The 16,691-nt window shown below is 33.5% G+C and overlaps 2 protein-coding genes across 6 annotated transcripts; one reads left to right on the top strand and one right to left on the bottom strand.

The window, feature by feature from the left end:
- The first annotated feature begins 4,585 nt into the window (after positions 1-4,585).
- HESO1 (Nucleotidyltransferase family protein) lies at positions 4,586-11,482 on the top strand. 4 transcript variants are annotated; one of them, XM_011004318.1, is made up of 11 exons: positions 4,726-5,012; positions 5,111-5,209; positions 6,447-6,559; positions 6,661-6,821; positions 7,316-7,480; positions 8,034-8,206; positions 8,288-8,383; positions 8,923-8,992; positions 9,961-10,091; positions 10,352-10,462; positions 10,569-11,482. In XM_011004318.1, exons 4-11 carry the CDS (start codon positions 6,683-6,685, stop codon positions 11,115-11,117), a joined length of 1,434 nt encoding a protein of 477 aa, XP_011002620.1. In that variant the 5' UTR covers positions 4,726-5,012; positions 5,111-5,209; positions 6,447-6,559; positions 6,661-6,682; the 3' UTR covers positions 11,118-11,482. The 4 variants fall into 4 exon arrangements, with proteins under 4 accessions (XP_011002622.1, XP_011002620.1, XP_011002619.1 ...); XM_011004320.1 differs by lacking the exons at positions 4,726-5,012; positions 5,111-5,209 and adding an exon at positions 4,586-4,719; XM_011004317.1 differs by lacking the exon at positions 5,111-5,209.
- Positions 11,483-13,123: 1,641 nt separating this feature from the next.
- LOC105109572 (60S ribosomal protein L35a-1-like) lies at positions 13,124-15,446 on the bottom strand. Of its 2 annotated transcripts, none has more exons than XM_011004314.1 (5): positions 15,319-15,446; positions 15,121-15,156; positions 14,389-14,617; positions 14,260-14,302; positions 13,124-13,377 (listed from the first exon to the last, which is right to left on the bottom strand). In XM_011004314.1, exons 1-4 carry the CDS (start codon positions 15,348-15,350, stop codon positions 14,261-14,263), a joined length of 339 nt encoding a protein of 112 aa, XP_011002616.1. In that variant the 5' UTR covers positions 15,351-15,446; the 3' UTR covers positions 13,124-13,377; position 14,260. The 2 variants fall into 2 exon arrangements, with proteins under 2 accessions (XP_011002616.1, XP_011002617.1); XM_011004315.1 differs by having other exon boundaries at positions 13,124-13,369.
- Between the last annotated feature and the right edge of the window lie 1,245 nt (positions 15,447-16,691).

The raw sequence follows: 16,691 nt of genomic DNA, 5'->3' as shown, positions 1-16,691 counted from the left end.
ATTACTAAATAGCACGGTTTTTTCATTGAAGTTCATTCATGGTGAAATTATCACTTTACTTTATACTTTAATTTTTAAAGCTTCAATTAAAATGATAGAATTATTTTTGTTTATAGTCAATTTGTTATTTTAATTTTATCATAAACAATTAAGTTATTACATCAATATTCTTGCTATGCAGATTTGTTAGCTTTGATTTTAAAGGTTTGATTGTTATTTTCTAGTGATTTTTTTTTTATTGTTATTGTTTAGTCTTGTGAGCATTTTTGTTTTCTAAATAATTTTATGAATAGTTGATTTATTTTATTACCCTTGTCATTTAAATTTTTAAACCTTAATTTTAAGGGTTTAATTATAAATTTTTTTTCATTGTTATTTAGTTATAAGAGTATTTTTGATTTTATACCTCGTATAGGTCAGCGTATTAGCCACTCTGCTACCTTCAGGTGACACATGTGACTAACAATGATAGTTAAAATCAAGTTTCTATCACATCACTTGGTGTGTTTTGATATCTTTTTTTTTCTTGGATAGCACGTGCATAGTAGTTAAGTCCGGGTTGACACTAATTTACTTTTTTATCTTTTTCTTTTCTTTCTTTGTCTAATTATGTGCTGATCGTGCAAAAAATTATACCAGCTTTTCAATTTTTTTCTTTTAGATTTAGTCATTCTTCTCTTAATTGCAATTATTTTATTTACATTAATTAATTCTAATTATATTTTATTTTTTATTTCATCCATAATTGCTTGATTTTGTTAATTTTTTTATAAAATTTGATCTCCGTTCTTTTCATTATTGTTTTTTTGGTTTTAAGTTATTTTCTTGATTTATTTGTTTTTCTTCAACTTTATCAGTATTTCTTTTCATTGAATTTTTATATCAAGCTTGGTGTCAATTTTTTTAATTGATTTGTTTTTATAATTCAATCCCTCAATAATTAATTTCATTTACATTTTCCTATAAAATTTAGATTCAATTGGATTTTATGTTGAATTTAGTTTTAAATCTCAATTTTATTTCTTGATACTTATCTGGTTAAAAATCATGCTTTTTTGTTTTTTCAGGTTTGTCTTTAATAAGATCATCCTGGTCTCGTGGCTTAGGTCATGAATATAAAAGATTAGTTTGTGTTGACTTTAATTTTTTTTAAGTATTTTTTTCAAATATGTTTTTGCATGTCTTTTTTTTTCGTTTTGTTATTTGCGTGATCATCTCAATTCATGTTCTAAGTCATGTGTTTGAATTGTTCATCTGGATTGGATGTTGGGTCCGCTTAAGTCTTTTTTTATATATATGTTTTCATCATATCAGTAAGTATTCGTTCCTTATATTTTTTTGATATGTTTGATCGGTGTGGATTTATTTAGTCATTTTCATTTGTATTTATCATCTGAGCCACGAGTTTTTCAAGGTGGATTTATATTTTATCTATTTAAATAAAAAAACTAGTAAACACAATTTAAGTAGATATCTCATCTTTACAATTTATTTCTTAGTCATTGTTATTATTTTTATTTACATAAAAAGGTTATTAATTTATTTAGTTCGATTATTGCATTTGTTTGTCAAATGATACTTTTATTTTTTCACGTAAAAAAACATATTAGAGTAATATCACCTTATATTTTTTTTTTAGAAAAAATAACCTGCAAGTCAATTTCATTATTTTAATGTTTTGTTTTTCCTTTTTTCTCTTTATATTGTTTTAGAATTTTTTTCTTCACACCTTTTGTTTTTGAAATTTTATTCTACATGAACAAGAAAATGTTGTTTCGCTTAGCAATTACAATATTATTCTATTTTTTTGCTACATTAAAACTAGTGTGAGATCTTACATATTTTCTTTAATGCATATAATTTATGTTATATTTTATTATATATAAGCATTGATTTTATTTAATGCATATGATTTATGTTATATTTTATTATATATGAGCATTGATTTTATGATTTATGGTTATTCTTTTATGTGATGTAAACAAAAATATCAACGATACCAACACATATCAATGACGCCAACACATTAACTCTTTTGTGCTGGGGAAAAAATTATTTAACCTAGTTAAATAAATACATTAACATTTTGTTTTTTTCATTTATTAGCATAGATAATTCTCATATAATTTTTTATTATAATTATTTTAAAAAATAAATTTGAAAAGCTTCCAGATTTATTTGTTTTACTAAAAAAATTATTTGACATAAGAAGAAGCGTAGATCATATAACTGGTAAAATACTATAGCCCAAAATTATTATTTTATCCTTCCCATACAAGATTTAATAATTTATATTGGGGTAATATGATATTTTCATAATTTCACTAGTTCTATTATCACACTGATTAAGGACATATTAATCTTCCCATCTTTTTTTCATAGTAAAATAACTCATTTACTCATAAAAACAAACAAAAAAAAAGAGAGAAGAAAAACTAACATTTAAATGCTATTTAATCTTTTTATTACCATAAACACTATAAAATAGTTTAATTACCATTAAAATCATAAAAATATTAAACTAACGCTAATGAGCTTTTCTTTTTATATCCTTTTGTTTTTTTATGTTTATAATTATATTGATTAAGATGCAATTTGGTATTTTAATAAGTATAAAATATTATTATTTACATTCACCAATGAGTGGAAAAATCCAACTGACATGTCATCTAAAGCTGGGAGTCATGGTATATCCAATGGGGTAATGTGTGCGGTGTTATAAACAACAATGGATTTTTTATCTTCTTCTTTCTTCTTCTTTTTCTTTCCTCTCATCAAGATTCATCTCGTCCCATAACAAATAGAAGTTTCCCTCCTATTTATTTTTCTTTCAATTATACTCCTTATTTATTTGATTTCTTTTGATTTTAATTCTTCTATTCCATTTATTATATTTAGTTTTATTTGACTTTTATACCAAACACAATCCCCACTTGCTTGATTACAATTTTTTATATCATTTTCTTATTTATTTCTTTTTGGTTTTATCTATCACCATTTTATTTTTATGTCAAATTTAAACCTAATTTTTTATTTTTTTTCTTTTTTTAAGTTAATTTTTTTGTTAAATTTCATCACTCAATATTAGATCGATCCTGGTCTCGTGATTTAAACCACATGTATGAAATGTTAACACAAATTGACACTGTTTCCCCCCCCCGTTATTTATGCCAATTTTATTTTTTAATTTCATCATTAAATATTGGATCTATTGAAAACTTATCATATTTATTAACCCGACTTCACCACCTGAGTCGCGAATTTATCATGCTATCTCCTCGTAGCTTGATGCTTTTACATTATTTTATTATAATATCAAATTTTGTCTTTGTCATTTTAATTGTTTCTCCTTTAATTTGGATCTATTTTTTAGATTTTTTCCCCAATCGCGTCACTCGGTGGTCGAGTAATTTAAAATCGAGTTTTATAATTTTTTTATACAGTGATCCTGGTCTTATGGCTATGTACAACCTAGATTGTGATCAGTCTTTTTCTCTAATATTTTTTCTACATGATTTTTTTCAACCGTATAATTTAGTAACTAGTTTATTGAAAATTCAACTTGTTTTATTATGCTTTATACTAGGACAATCCTGCTTGTTGACTTGTGTAGCAACTTTGCCATGATAACTCAGATTGATTCAAGAATTTATTTTACTTTTTATATCAAATTTGACCCTTATTTTTTTAGTTATTTTTTGAAATTGATTTTATTTTTTATCTTTATCATTAAACAATATATTGTTAACAGTTGAACTTTGTAATTTTTTTCTATACAGTTATTTTAGTCTCGTAACTTGGGTTAGAAGTATGAAATGTTAACTTGAATTGACATTAATATATTTCTTTAATCTTTTATAGATCAATTTTAGTTTTTGATTTTATCATTAAATATTAAATTTACTGAAAATTAAGTTTATCTATTTATTTATATGAGGATGGTATGACATTGGTTTTCATGACCTTGGTCACAAGTTTGTCATGCTAACTCGAACTGACTTGAGATTTTTTTTGTTATTTTGTTATTTTTTTTAACTCGAGTTATCTTGGAATCTAGTTTCACATCTTTTTTTTATATATAAATTTATTATGTTGTTTTTTATTATACAATTAAATTAAATTATTTTATTAGGTAGAACAAGGTATATAACTCATGTTATTAAATTCTCAAGTTAAAAAAAAATCCTGGCTTATATAGACCACCTTATTATCTTATTATTCTGATTGTTTTTGTGGTTGGAAGGTATTTTTATAATTTTTTTTATTTTTGTTTTTAATTATTTTTTGATACAACATTCAAATGATTAAAAAATATAAAAATTGTTAATTTAAAGTAAAAAAATTAAATTTTATTAAAAGTCCGTACAAACATAGTTCCAGACAAGATGTAATAAAATAACAAAACACCAGCTTCTAATTTATTCAAACTATTTTTTTTTTTTGGGTGGTTTTTTTCCAGTAAAGATCGAAAACCTGACAGGGATCAGGGAAACACAGGCGGCTACATCAATTTCCACGTCACAATTTTTATTTTTCGCACAAAAGAAGTACCCTCCAATAACATCGAAAATAAAAGAAAAGGGAGAAAAGAAAAGGAAAAGAGAAAATCCCACTCAAACATCAAAAGTTAAATTCCAAAGCGCGACTGTCTTCTTGACCCTTTTTTTTCTCCCTTTGTCGAAGTCATCAAAGAGGTCACCATTAAAAAAACAAAGAAAGGTACAGTAGCTTCTAAAGCCCTCCCTGCAAGTTATCCTGTCGTCTGATGTCTACTTTACACTCATTGCATGTACGTATTTTTGTATAATCATTACCCTATATATATAAATGGCTGAAAATAACTCGAGGCGGAGGATGGAAATGTAAGTTGCCTCTCTTTTTTGGCTAACACAGCCCCGGGGGAGACTCTACAGTTGACTGCAAGAGGCAATCAAACACAAGAAGATAGAGAGAAACATCATGGATTGTACTTTTGTTACTGGATTCTGTTGATTTTTAGTGTTATGTCTTTGGTAATCATGTAATGCTGCTTTATTTTCTTATTCAAGTTTTCATGATGTGCGTTTGTGTGTGTGAATTGGGTTTCAGCTGTGTTTGTTTCTAATTTCAGTTACTTGGTTTATTTGGTTTTGTTGCTGACTTCGATTTGGATATGGGTTTTAAGTGATTTTCATGGTTTGATCAGTCAGACACTCTATTGTGCTATTGGGTAAGTCTTTTTGTTAATTCATGTGCTGTTGAGTACTTAAAGAGGAGGGCCGGGGTTTATATTCCTTGTGATTGTGTTTGCTGGGTTAAAATTAATGGGGTGAATTGAAGCTCCTGTCATTTAGAGGACTCTGAGTTTGTGAATATAGGATCAGTGTATCACCCCTTGTTATGTTGACACCAATAGAGCTTTCTTTATGGCACACTATTAAAATTTACATTGGATCACATGATTTAGAATGTAACTTTGTTTCTTTTTATAGATATCTTCTACTGGAATGCGAAATTAATTTCACCGGCCACCAGACACCATCATAACATGTTATGTTGTATTTACAGTAGGAATATCCAAATCACAAAACAACGTGATCAATTAAAGGGTCCGATGCTCCTTCTGATATTTAGAGGCCTTTTATATTTTAAATAAATTAAACCGACCAACAACATTGCTGAAGATGTTGCTTCTCTAGTTAAGAATAGGTGCGAGTCCTTTCTAGTAGAGCTATCATCATACCTAGTCCTGTCAGAGATCTGACCAACCTGCTCAGAATTTGTAGGTAACAAAACAATACAGAATGAGAATTTTTGGGAGAGGTGTCAAGTTTTCAACCTGTCTATGTTTATGAATTTCTATTCAGTGTTGGGTGTGATTTTATTTGCTTAAAATGCCTAAGAAAAGAAATGAGACCTATGCTTCTCTGCCGACATGTCTGTTTTTGTAATTCACTGTCTGTATCTCTTGTGTGTCTGGTTGTGTTGTTATGTCACCAGCAGTGTTAGTGTAATCAGTCTTTAGCCAGCCATTGCTTATTTTTCTCCCACAAGATGTGTCTTAGAGAGCCATAACCAACACGTAGTTGGAACCCTTTTTTTATGTAGAGTTTTCTTTTCTCTCATCCTCATCTTAAAGCTAGGAACTTTCTTTTGTACCTAACACATAGTTTATTGGATTAGGGAATGAGAGATACAATGTTTAGATAGGGAGAAGATCCAGTCTTTTCAATTTGATGTTCTATTCTTTGTAATGTAACCTACTTCCATGTTCACACCACACCCACATGGATGGTAAAATGTATAGTTTGTGATTGTGGCTTTGCACACCCCACTAACACTGGCACTGGAATCTTTTTGCTTATGATTGTTGCTTGGCACACACCACACAGACATGGGCGCTGCACTCACACACTTCTACTTGTACTTTGTTTGCCTCTCATTTCTACTATTTTTATTATGTGCAGATTCCAAAATTTAAATTTATGGTTAGTGCTTGAAGGATCTTTGAGGCAAGAAATACTCCAATACGCCTTTACCAGCACATTAATCTCACTGGAAAGGATTTTGGCATTTCCAGGTGTGTAGGAAATTGTGCCTCCATCTGCTATGCCTTTTTCTGCTTTATACGTGATGTTAGCCTTACACCTGAGTTTTTGACATGTGTGACTGTTTCTCCAGCATTATAACTCAAGGAACAACAATGAATACCTACAGGGTTTTGGAGGCTACACTTAAGGATATACTTGATGGGATCCAGCCTTTACGGGAGGATTGGGTGATGCGATTTAAAATCATTGAAGAGTTGGAAGATGTTGTTAAATCTGTGGAAAGTCTGAGAGGTATTTTTCCTGGGAAATGCAAATTTCTTTCCTGCATGCCATATGTTCTACTAGAGATTAATGTAATAAATAGTGGTAGAAAAACAATTTCATCTCATGAAATCCTTAAAATGATCCTCACACACAAAATACTGAAACAATACGAATCCGAGGAATTAACATTTTTAATTTAAAACTGACCAACTGCTATATCCTATTTTTTGAAACTTAGCATGCTGTGTATGACAATTTAGAATGCCATTCTGTTCATCTATGATACTATTGTCCAGAATGTAATTCAAGTTTTGCATGAACACATTAATGTGAATTTCTTGATGGCTTGAACATTTCTCAAGGTATTTGAGGCTCCACTGCAGTGGTTGCAAATGTGTTTGTCACAATAAAAATGCAATCTTGTAAAACTGCTATGAATCTGGTTCTTAAAATATGCATCAAGTTTTATTATCTGTTTTTGGATCAACAATGTGGATGCATGACTTTATTTGTGCCAACAGGTTCTACTGTGGAGCCATTTGGATCATTTGTGTCAAATCTCTTCACCCGATGGGGAGACTTGGATATCTCAATTGTGTTATCTAATGGTTCTTATATCTCATCTGCTGGGAAGAAGCGCAAACAAAACTTACTAGAGGATGTTTTGAAAGCTTTAAGACAGAGAGGTGAATTATTACATGGTTTCCCCTCATGTTTCATGATACATCATGTAGACATTCATGAGCAATCTATGAGATCCATATAACCATGTTCCCTATTTTACAACTTGCAATAAATAAAATTTCAATGCTTTTGATTTTCCTGCACCTAAGTCTTTTTGAGAGTTTTAATTATCAAAGCTTTGCATTGTCATAATGGTTGATTCTCCTGAAAAATTGAATAGCCAGAAACTAGACTTTGGATCAGATAGCTTGTCATGTGATTTTGATTTACAATTTGTTGTGAATAATTGACTTAGCCAAAAACTTATACCAGAAACTTCAGTAATTATATTGTCTTTGACTCGCTGAATCTGCCCACTGAAATAAGTTACTTTATTCTGGCCAATGAGCAGATTTGTAAAAAGTGATTATGTTGAAGGTTATTTTCATTTTTTATGTTTTCATTTTAAGGACAGATGAAGAGTTGTTTGTGGAATAAATCACTGCTCTTAGTTGTTGGGTTGTTCTTTTACTAAAACATCAATGTTTTATTTCATTACAGCTTATTGATGTGCAGGTGGATGGCAGAGGTTGCAATTTATCCCAAATGCAAGGGTTCCCATTTTAAAATTTGAGAATGCTTCCATCTCTTGCGATGTTTCAATTGATAACATGCAGGGTCTAATGAAGTCCAAGTTCTTGTTCTGGATCAATGAGATAGATAGGCGTTTTCGTGATATGGTCCTACTGGTACATTCTCTCAGCCAAATAAATAAATAAATATCCGGGTAAACTAGTGCATCTATTTGATGCAATTTAATGTTTGTGTAGGTCAAGGAATGGGCCAAAACTCACAATATAAATAATCCAAAGGCTGGGTCATTGAACTCGTACTCTCTCAGTTTGCTTGTCATATTCCATTTTCAGGTGATCAGTTTTCTTTATATGCATTAAACCTTGTAAGAATGGTTGGAATTAACTGTGCACTTCATCGCCATGTTAGCTTCTTCAAGGTGTTTATTATGGATGTCACTGACCTGTTTTACTAGATTTAGGTGTTAACTTTTTTAAAAGTTCTGCACTTCTTCCAATAACCCTAATTAAATGATTTTTCCAACATTGCTTGGTTCTCTTGGTTATTTTCTGTGCGTGCGTGCCCTTGTGCAATGTCAAGTGTTCTTTTATTAGTTTTCTTTTGTGCCTTCTTGTGGACTTTTGTGCTAGTGGTCCCCTTCCCCTGAACATTTGTATACCATAATTGCAAAATAGTCATTGGACGTTCTGATAATGGATAGATTGGTTGTTCTTCTGGCCTTGTGAATCTGTATTTCTTTCATTCTTTCATGTTCATTGGTCTCCTCTATAGCTAGCGTGTAGCCTACCTCTGTGCTTTACTGGATATATTTCTTTATAGCTGTAAGGACTTCCATCTTATTAAGTTCTTTTTTGTTTATGGTTTCTTGCAGACTTGTGTGCCTGCCATTTTACCTCCCCTTAAAGAAATTTACCCAAGAAATGTTATTGATGATCTTACAGGTACTTCTCATGTTTAATCCAAATAAGCTCACACATTAAGCCTATGCTATTTGCATTCTTTTCTAAAAATATTAATTTCTTCCTTGTTTATGTGATCACAGTTAACAATGAGTCTGGAATTTAATTAGTAAATTTGCACTCTCAGCATGTGTGTAAGTGGCTGCGCATGCATTCATGCATTTTGGATTTGCACTAGTCTGATTTTTACCTCTGTAACTGTAGCCTGTGCCTTTCTGGCAGTACTCCTGAACGGATGATTCAAGGAGGCCCTCTGGTTCCCAGGGGAGCCACAATTGTTGCTGTCTCCAAGCACTGCACATAGCGTGAATATGATATCATATTGTATAAAAGATTCCCCAATCCCCCATATTGCCTTTTGGCTTGTAATTTTATTTGATACAGAGAAAAAAAATTAGTATATTACAGTTACAAAACTTAAAAGTCCTCAATTTATTTTAAGTTAAGATCCGTGTGGTATGGTTGTTTGTGCTAGGTTACAGTTTCTCATGACTTCTGGGAAGTAAATATGAGTCGGTAGCTGGTAGATGAACTCCAACCTGTCTCAGTATTTGATGATGATTTTTTCAATTAAGAGTTAGCAATCTACAACTTGGTTTGAAACAAGTTCTTTTTCATAATATAGTTTTTCATTTTGTCTTGCTTTGAAGTCTGGAGCACATTCTGTCTATAGCTATTGACTGAGTTGAACTGATCTTGACATTTTCTTGATAAGGCTCAAAACATGATATAATGTCTTTGACAATGTTTTGTTTATTGACTTATATCACTTGGAGCTCATCTCATCTTGAAGTTTTCTGAAAATGGTAGTTTCAACTTACAATTTTTTTTGGACATATAACATATGATTTGCATTACATAAAAACTGATCTGATCTTCTACAAGCATCAACAGTAATTAATAGCCTGGTTGAAGTATCTCTCTGACCTGTATTCCAATATGTTCTGTAGGTGTGAGGACTGATGCAGAAAGACGTATTGGAGAAATATGTGCTGCTAATATATCTAGATATAGATCAAACAAATCCAGAGCAATTAATCGAAATTCTTTGTCCGAGCTTTTCATTTCATTCCTTACAAAGGTAATAATTCTTGTGTTGTTTTAATTATATTTGCAGTTCTATGCGCCTAGGAAGTAATTCCAGCAATTGTAGTACATGATGATAGACATATTGACTTGTGCGGAGTGCTGTTTTATATCTAGATTACCTTTTTTATATCTAAATTGCTTTTCCCATTTTCTGGTGTGGCTGGCCATATATCCATATTTTTATTGGTATACGCAAGCTGTTTTGCATATTTTCAGTTCTATGACATAAGTAGCTGTTTTGTATATTTTCAGTTCTATGACATAAGTTCGAAGGCCACAGAGCTAGGAATTTGTCCATTTACGGGGAAGTGGGAAGAAATCAGAAGCAACATGAGATGGCTGCCCAGAACTTATGCATTATTTGTAATCCTCTCTCATTCCTTCAATAAAACCCCCATCCCCAGAAAAACAAAATTCTAAACTAAACTAATGATAGCTAATGTTGTTATTTCCACTGCTGATATTTTAGATTGAGGATCCCTTTGAGCAGCCAGAAAATACTGCACGAGCTGTGAGTGCTGCAAACCTGGTGAAGATATCTGAAGCTATTCAGACAACCCACCATAGACTTGTGACGGCTAACCAGAATCAGATTTCTGTCTTGGGCATGTTAGTCAGGCCACGGATATCACGTATTATTGCAGGAACACCAGCTAGTAACTCAAGCTATACTTCTGGTCACCATATCAGAATTCCATTTGGGACCCCAAGCTATACACCTGTTCACCGTGTCAGGACTCCAGTTGGGACCTCAAGCTACACTGCTGGCCAGCATATTACAACTCGTTCACAAATTAGCAGGTCCGTGTATTCACCATCACAAGCACAGTTTCAAACTCTTAATATAAGACCGGCAAGTCATCCCAGCAATTTGAGCTCCCAAAGAATGGGAAGCCGTCCAAGCAATTCTACCAACCAAAGACAGGAAAATCAGAAAAACAATTCAACCAGGCCAAGATATGTGCCACATTATCACGTTCAAGGGCAGCCAGCATGGAGGCCTAAATCAGATCAATAGAGTTTCCAGCAGTACTCATATTGAAAGCTTCTACCATGTTGTTGTGAAGAAAATAGTATCGGGCAGCTGTTTGAGCGTTTCCGAAGTATTTTAGTGGTCCCTAGGTTATGTGGTTGATGCCTAGTCACTGGACTTATCAATGTGTGATCATTGTTTGAACCATCACCATCAGCATCCATCTCGGGAAAATATTTTTAGATTGTAAGTGCATGACTGTTTCTAGCATTCGATTGAAATGAGAGATGCCATCTTCCTGATATAAAAAAACGCTACCGGAGCATATCTTTTTAACATTTGACTACCTTTTGACATGCACAGGCATGAAAAACATTTGCTCTAATATATTACTTCAGGATTCTGGCTGCTGCAGATGGGAGAGATAATGTTTCCCAATTTCTATGCACACGATGGGAATTGACAAGGCGTCCTAATTATGTTCAATCGTGCTTCTTGATTTGTTGATCCACATGTGGTTCCGTTTGATTTTGCGTCCAAACTCCAATTGTGCTATACGAAAACACTTCTGACTCTTACCAGGAAAGGTATATGGGCAGCAGAGTCAAAGTGAATACGCAAGGCGGTGGTACCATCTCGCCTGCTAGAATGCGAGCGAGACAACACTTCGATTTCTAAAATTGTTTGCTCAATATCCAAGATAATACTAGCTTTAAACACAAGATACTGGTAGCTCAGACAAATTGAGTTGAGTGACAACACATTCAATTAGAAGAAAATGAATTATTAACTATGTAAACATTGAATTAGCGTGGTTACTGAAACTTTGCTTCCCTCCTTTCCTTTAGGGGAAGCAGGTTTTAAACTAACCCACACTTCATTTCCCCATACAATATCATATAGGACCACCAAATATCGTTTCCCCTCAAACCCTTTTTGAAGTGTTTGAATGAGCTTATCCTCCGGAAAATTTGTGCCTCGTGTGCAGCACCTTTGATTTCAGCCATGCAGATGCGAACACGCTCATCCTTTTCTTGCTTCTGGTCTGCGTCTTTCATGAAGCACTTCATTCGCTTCAGTTCAGCTTGAACCCCTCAACTTCCTATGCGGCACTCTAAAGAAAAGCTGCTTCACTAACCACTGGGTCAGTTCTTCAAATGACATCAGAAATTATAGCTTCAGCCATTGCTTTTCAAGGGGAGAAAAAAATACCCTTAGAACAGCTGGTCTGATTGATATCTTTCGGTGGATGTATCATGTTGGTACCCTTTTTTAAGGAATTGGCGTTCTTTTCTTTACAAAAAAAACTTTTGAATCAATCTTCTATTGATTTGTCGATTCCTTACTAAAATAGAGGCAAGGTATCTATTTGGAGCAGATCAGCAAACTGAAAATTGGAAAGGCAACCCAGGTCCCATGGCAGGATACTTCGTTGGAGAGCTATACCTCAGGAGAAAGTTACAGCCTTTAGCATGGCCACGGAGACTTACTGCTGCCGGTAAGTTCATGACAAGTTTTTTAAAGGTGTGTTTGTCCAAGGAAACAAAGAAGCTATCACAAACGCATACTGTCAAGTGCAGCTGATATCGCCCCAGAATTTCTACTCTAATTACACAACAAGCTATCTTGATTTTCACCTTTCTCGACAAAGGGAAAAAGTTTCATGTTCACCAATTTTTCAGAATTCTGGCTGCATAATAATTTGCAGGGAAATCTTCACACTTCCATAATGAAAAACTTACCAAGTTACCCTTCAATTTATTTTGATTGCGCTTGTTACCCCTTGGGTGGAACAGCGGGTAGCTCAAAATTGGAGTAATTTGGACCTCCAATCATGTGTTCTTTTCGGCTTAACTATGGTTTTCTTCCATGAACGTTGCAAGGAAAACATGGACAGCTATTCACCTTACCTTTTTAGTACTTTCGTTTTGTTTTAAGCTCAAATAACAGATCCCAAGCCTCCTGTTTTTTTTCTTGCAAAACGTGTTGATGCTTTTGTCTATATAATGAATTGACCTCTGGCCCTATCACATTCGGTTACAGTAAAAGAATTATTGCGCGAATCAATGTGCCACATCATGTTCATCATTCCAAAGATCTTAATGTTTAAATCAAGGAAAAGGTGACAGCAAAACCATTCACATCCAAGACAGAATGGTGGGAAACGGATACTGAAATTAGAAACAAAGTCCGTCCATCATTCTCAGCTCATACGATATTTAAACTTAGCTTATAACAAGTAAAACGACAATCCCTACAAGACATCGAATGGACCCACGCTGCTACCTGTAAAGAGCCTGAGGAACAGCAAGAGGGAAAAAAAGCAGATATTAGAATCAAGAAAAAGACCATGACAAAATGTGACTGAAACAAAGCTAGGACTTTATTAAATTAAGGCGTGAAACCATCGACAGGAATTGAATCCAAAGAAAAATGTTTCTTATGTTATCCGAGCCTCTGATTATCAACGGAATAAAATGAATCCAAAATAATAGCATGAGCTAAGCGCTATCAGAATCACACTAGATAACAGTGTCCTAAAAATACATCCATTTTTTTAAATGAGATTAAAATGGTACTGGAAAGTGATTATTAGACAACAAAAGAATGTTGGTAGACTCTGGTGATTAACTGAAGAAAATAACTTGAACGCTTTGATCATATTATATTAATGCACATACAAGTAAAATGCCTGCGCTTTCAATCCATCCATAAGGCAGCACTGTTCAACCACGTATAAGATTACACACCGCAACAATTCTATAGAATAAAAGCACATTTGGCAGATTCAGTGGATAATAATGGCCCCTGGTATTGCCATTTTAACCCACTCCAGTTGCTGAAAAAATGGAATTCCAATGAAGTATTGAAACATTAGCATCCATCTCCAAAAACACAAACGGATCCATTATGTGAAAATCATTATTCAAGAATCAAAAGTAACCATATACAATTCCCAAAATCATTCCCCATGAAGTAATCCCCCACCACGAAGCAAACCAAAGTGTTATTTGGTAAGTTAACCCGTCAAACTTCTAAATTAGTGATCTCGAGAGGCAGGCAAAATTCAAATAAATACACAATAAAACAAAACATAAGTCATTGAGCTTAACACGTTCAAAGAGGAAAGTAATGATGATTGGTACATTCAAAGAGGAAAGTAATGATGACATAAAGTTAACTGTACCTCAAATGTTGCTGGGATACATGAAAACTCTTACACGACATCCCTAAAAAAAACGCAAAATCAATACACAAAAATCCAAATACCCAGAAAGGATAACATATCAATCACAACAGCTATTTTTAACAATACCATTGACTTTGGAGGCAAGTTGGACTTGAACTTAGCTCTGACAACACCACTGTTTCCATGAGGCCTTGTGACCTTGCCCCAAATGCAGCGATAGTGGGTACCATCCCTCTTCACCTTGGCCTTGTATATGTATGCCATGCGCTTACCAGCATACCATGCAACTTCTTCCTTGGTGTTGACTCCCTCAATCTGGATCAGAGATGTGTTTGGGTATTGGTTGGACTTCGACCTAACCACCAAAATAACATTTTAATCTCCAGACAAATCCACATAACAAAAACAAAATCCTAAGTTCCATTTCCTGTGACAAACAATATTCATTTACAGAAACTGGCACAAAAAATTCCAACCAGTCTATCATATTCTTTTCCCTGACTTGTCAATCAATTAAAATTGCTGGGAATTCGGATATAGTACGTTTCATAAACAAATGCAAGCTAAAACCGCAAATCTTGAACTGTCATCGATAAAAAAACATGTTTTCTTTTGCTTATCTTTTGAACAAAGATCAAAGCGTTTTCTAGAAAGTAGCAAATGCCACTTTTTACTATAACTATGAAATCCAGTGGTAATATTTCACTTAACATAACAGCTTCTAAATAACCAAACCCCCTGATCTAAATAACCTTAATTTATTTCTTTTCTTATTCAAATTTCTCGGAGAAATCATAAAGACATACAAATTAAAATTACACAGAATATAAAAGCCAAGCTCCAAACTATAGTAATTACCTCTTATAGCCCAAGATTGTTCCTCTGACATAAAGCCTAAAAAACGAACAGCACATAGAGAAAGAGAGATAAACATTAAAGCAATCATTTATTAGCTTCAATCTACAATTTCTTAATTAAAAAAAAAAAATTGTTCTTTTTTTTTTTCAAAACATTAAAGCAAGTATAAAAAAATATATGTCTGTATAAATCGCATACCTGACTCGCTCTCCTTGGCGTCCCTTCACCATTTTCAAACTCTGAGGCTAGAGCTCTCTCTTCCTGTCTCGCTAAAAGTGGCTTATACTATGAAGCTGCGAGATGGAAACGTAAAACCCTAATTGCTGCTATTTCTATAAAAGCGTAAATCTTTAGTTGGGCTTTTAGAGTTTAGACCCATATTGAAACATTAATTCAAGAAATAGCTCTTTGGGCTTATCATGTCAGCTTTTATGGTGGGCTACAATTATCTTTTTCGTTGGCCCATAAAAATATAATTCACGTTTTTTTAGAGAACATCATAGGCATTTTTGCGAATGAGGTGATTGGGTGAAATAATATATAGGCATTTTATGCATTGGCATACATGTGATAACTTTTGATGGGGAATGGTGCTTTGTTTTTTTTTTTGAGAAAAAATTATTTATTTTCAAATAGTAAGTTTATTGCAAGTCACCATTACAATATAAGTTTACAGGGATATGAAACTCGAAGGCCCGGCAGGTATGGTTTCGGTCTTCATTGCCGATGAGATCTGAAGTGTTTGAAATTTGAAGATGTAGATTTCAAGGATTGAAGGCAGAAGTTTCAAAGTTCCTTGCAGAGCTTTTCCTCAATGCAGTATCCTATGGAACTTTAGTTTCAGCTGCTGGAGATTGTGGAAGGCCAGAAATTATGCGGTCTTCGATGACAGGAACTGGACTGTTGTACAAATATTGGAGCAGGCTCCACACCAATATGACGACTATGTTAGCATTCTTGGTCTCTCTGGCTCTGAAAACATTTAAGATACTAACACACACGAAGGTAATATCCCTTCTTGGAAGCCTCCTGAGATGAATGTCATCAAGCTCAATCTTGAAGGGGCTTGTACAAAAACCGATGGTGCTGGAATTATTGGAAAGAATTACTGAGGAGAGGTGGTCTCTGTTCTCGGATGTTTTTGCTCACACGGTCATGACCCTCGAGTTTATGAAGCTTTGGCACTGAGAGAAGCTATCAGAGTTGGTGCTGAAAGGGGTTATAATCAACTTATAATTGAGGGCGATGCCAAAACACTCATTGATGCTCTGTCCAGGATTATATGTTCACTTGATTTTGTTAGATACTACACGGTTACCAGTAGGTTTCAATTCTTGTAGCTTCCAGTAAACGGGCGACCCATGATGTGGCCTCTGGAGCCCTGCGATCACTGGTTATTCCAAGCCATGATCACATTTTTTCAGAAATACTCCTGCAAGCGCCAGTCACTTGTGCTGGCCCCGTAGAAAATTAAGGAGGAGATCATGATCGAAACGGATGCTACAACGTCAAAATCGGCAATCGTGATCTCATTTCTCAGTATAGGCCATCAATCAGCGGACAATTATTTC

The sequence above is a fragment of the Populus euphratica genome, unplaced genomic scaffold, assembly GCF_000495115.2.
Source record: "Populus euphratica unplaced genomic scaffold, PopEup_1.0 scaffold227.1, whole genome shotgun sequence".
Lineage (NCBI taxonomy): Eukaryota > Viridiplantae > Streptophyta > Magnoliopsida > Malpighiales > Salicaceae > Populus > Populus euphratica.
Note: the sequence above shows the minus strand (reverse complement) of the source record. Positions and strands in the feature narration are given on the sequence as shown.

What these genes read in the sequence shown, in the direction of transcription:
- HESO1 (XM_011004320.1), top strand. Translation starts at nt 6,683, where the DNA reads ATGAATACCTACAGGGTTTTGGAGGCTACACTTAAGGATATACTTGAT. An exon ending in GAAAGCTTTAAGACAGAGAG is followed by an intron (nt 7,481 to 8,033) that starts GTGAATTATTAC and finishes ATTGATGTGCAG; the next exon opens with GTGGATGGCAGAGGTTGCAA. An exon ending in TTGTCATATTCCATTTTCAG is followed by an intron (nt 8,384 to 8,922) that starts GTGATCAGTTTT and finishes GGTTTCTTGCAG; the next exon opens with ACTTGTGTGCCTGCCATTTT.
- LOC105109572 (XM_011004314.1), bottom strand. Translation starts at nt 15,350, where the DNA reads ATGGTGAAGGGACGCCAAGGAGAGCGAGTCAG. An exon ending in CGCCAAGGAGAGCGAGTCAG is followed by an intron (nt 15,157 to 15,318) that starts GTATGCGATTTA and finishes TTCGTTTTTTAG; the next exon opens with GCTTTATGTCAGAGGAACAA. An exon ending in ACTTGCCTCCAAAGTCAATG is followed by an intron (nt 14,303 to 14,388) that starts GTATTGTTAAAA and finishes CGTTTTTTTTAG; the next exon opens with GGATGTCGTGTAAGAGTTTT.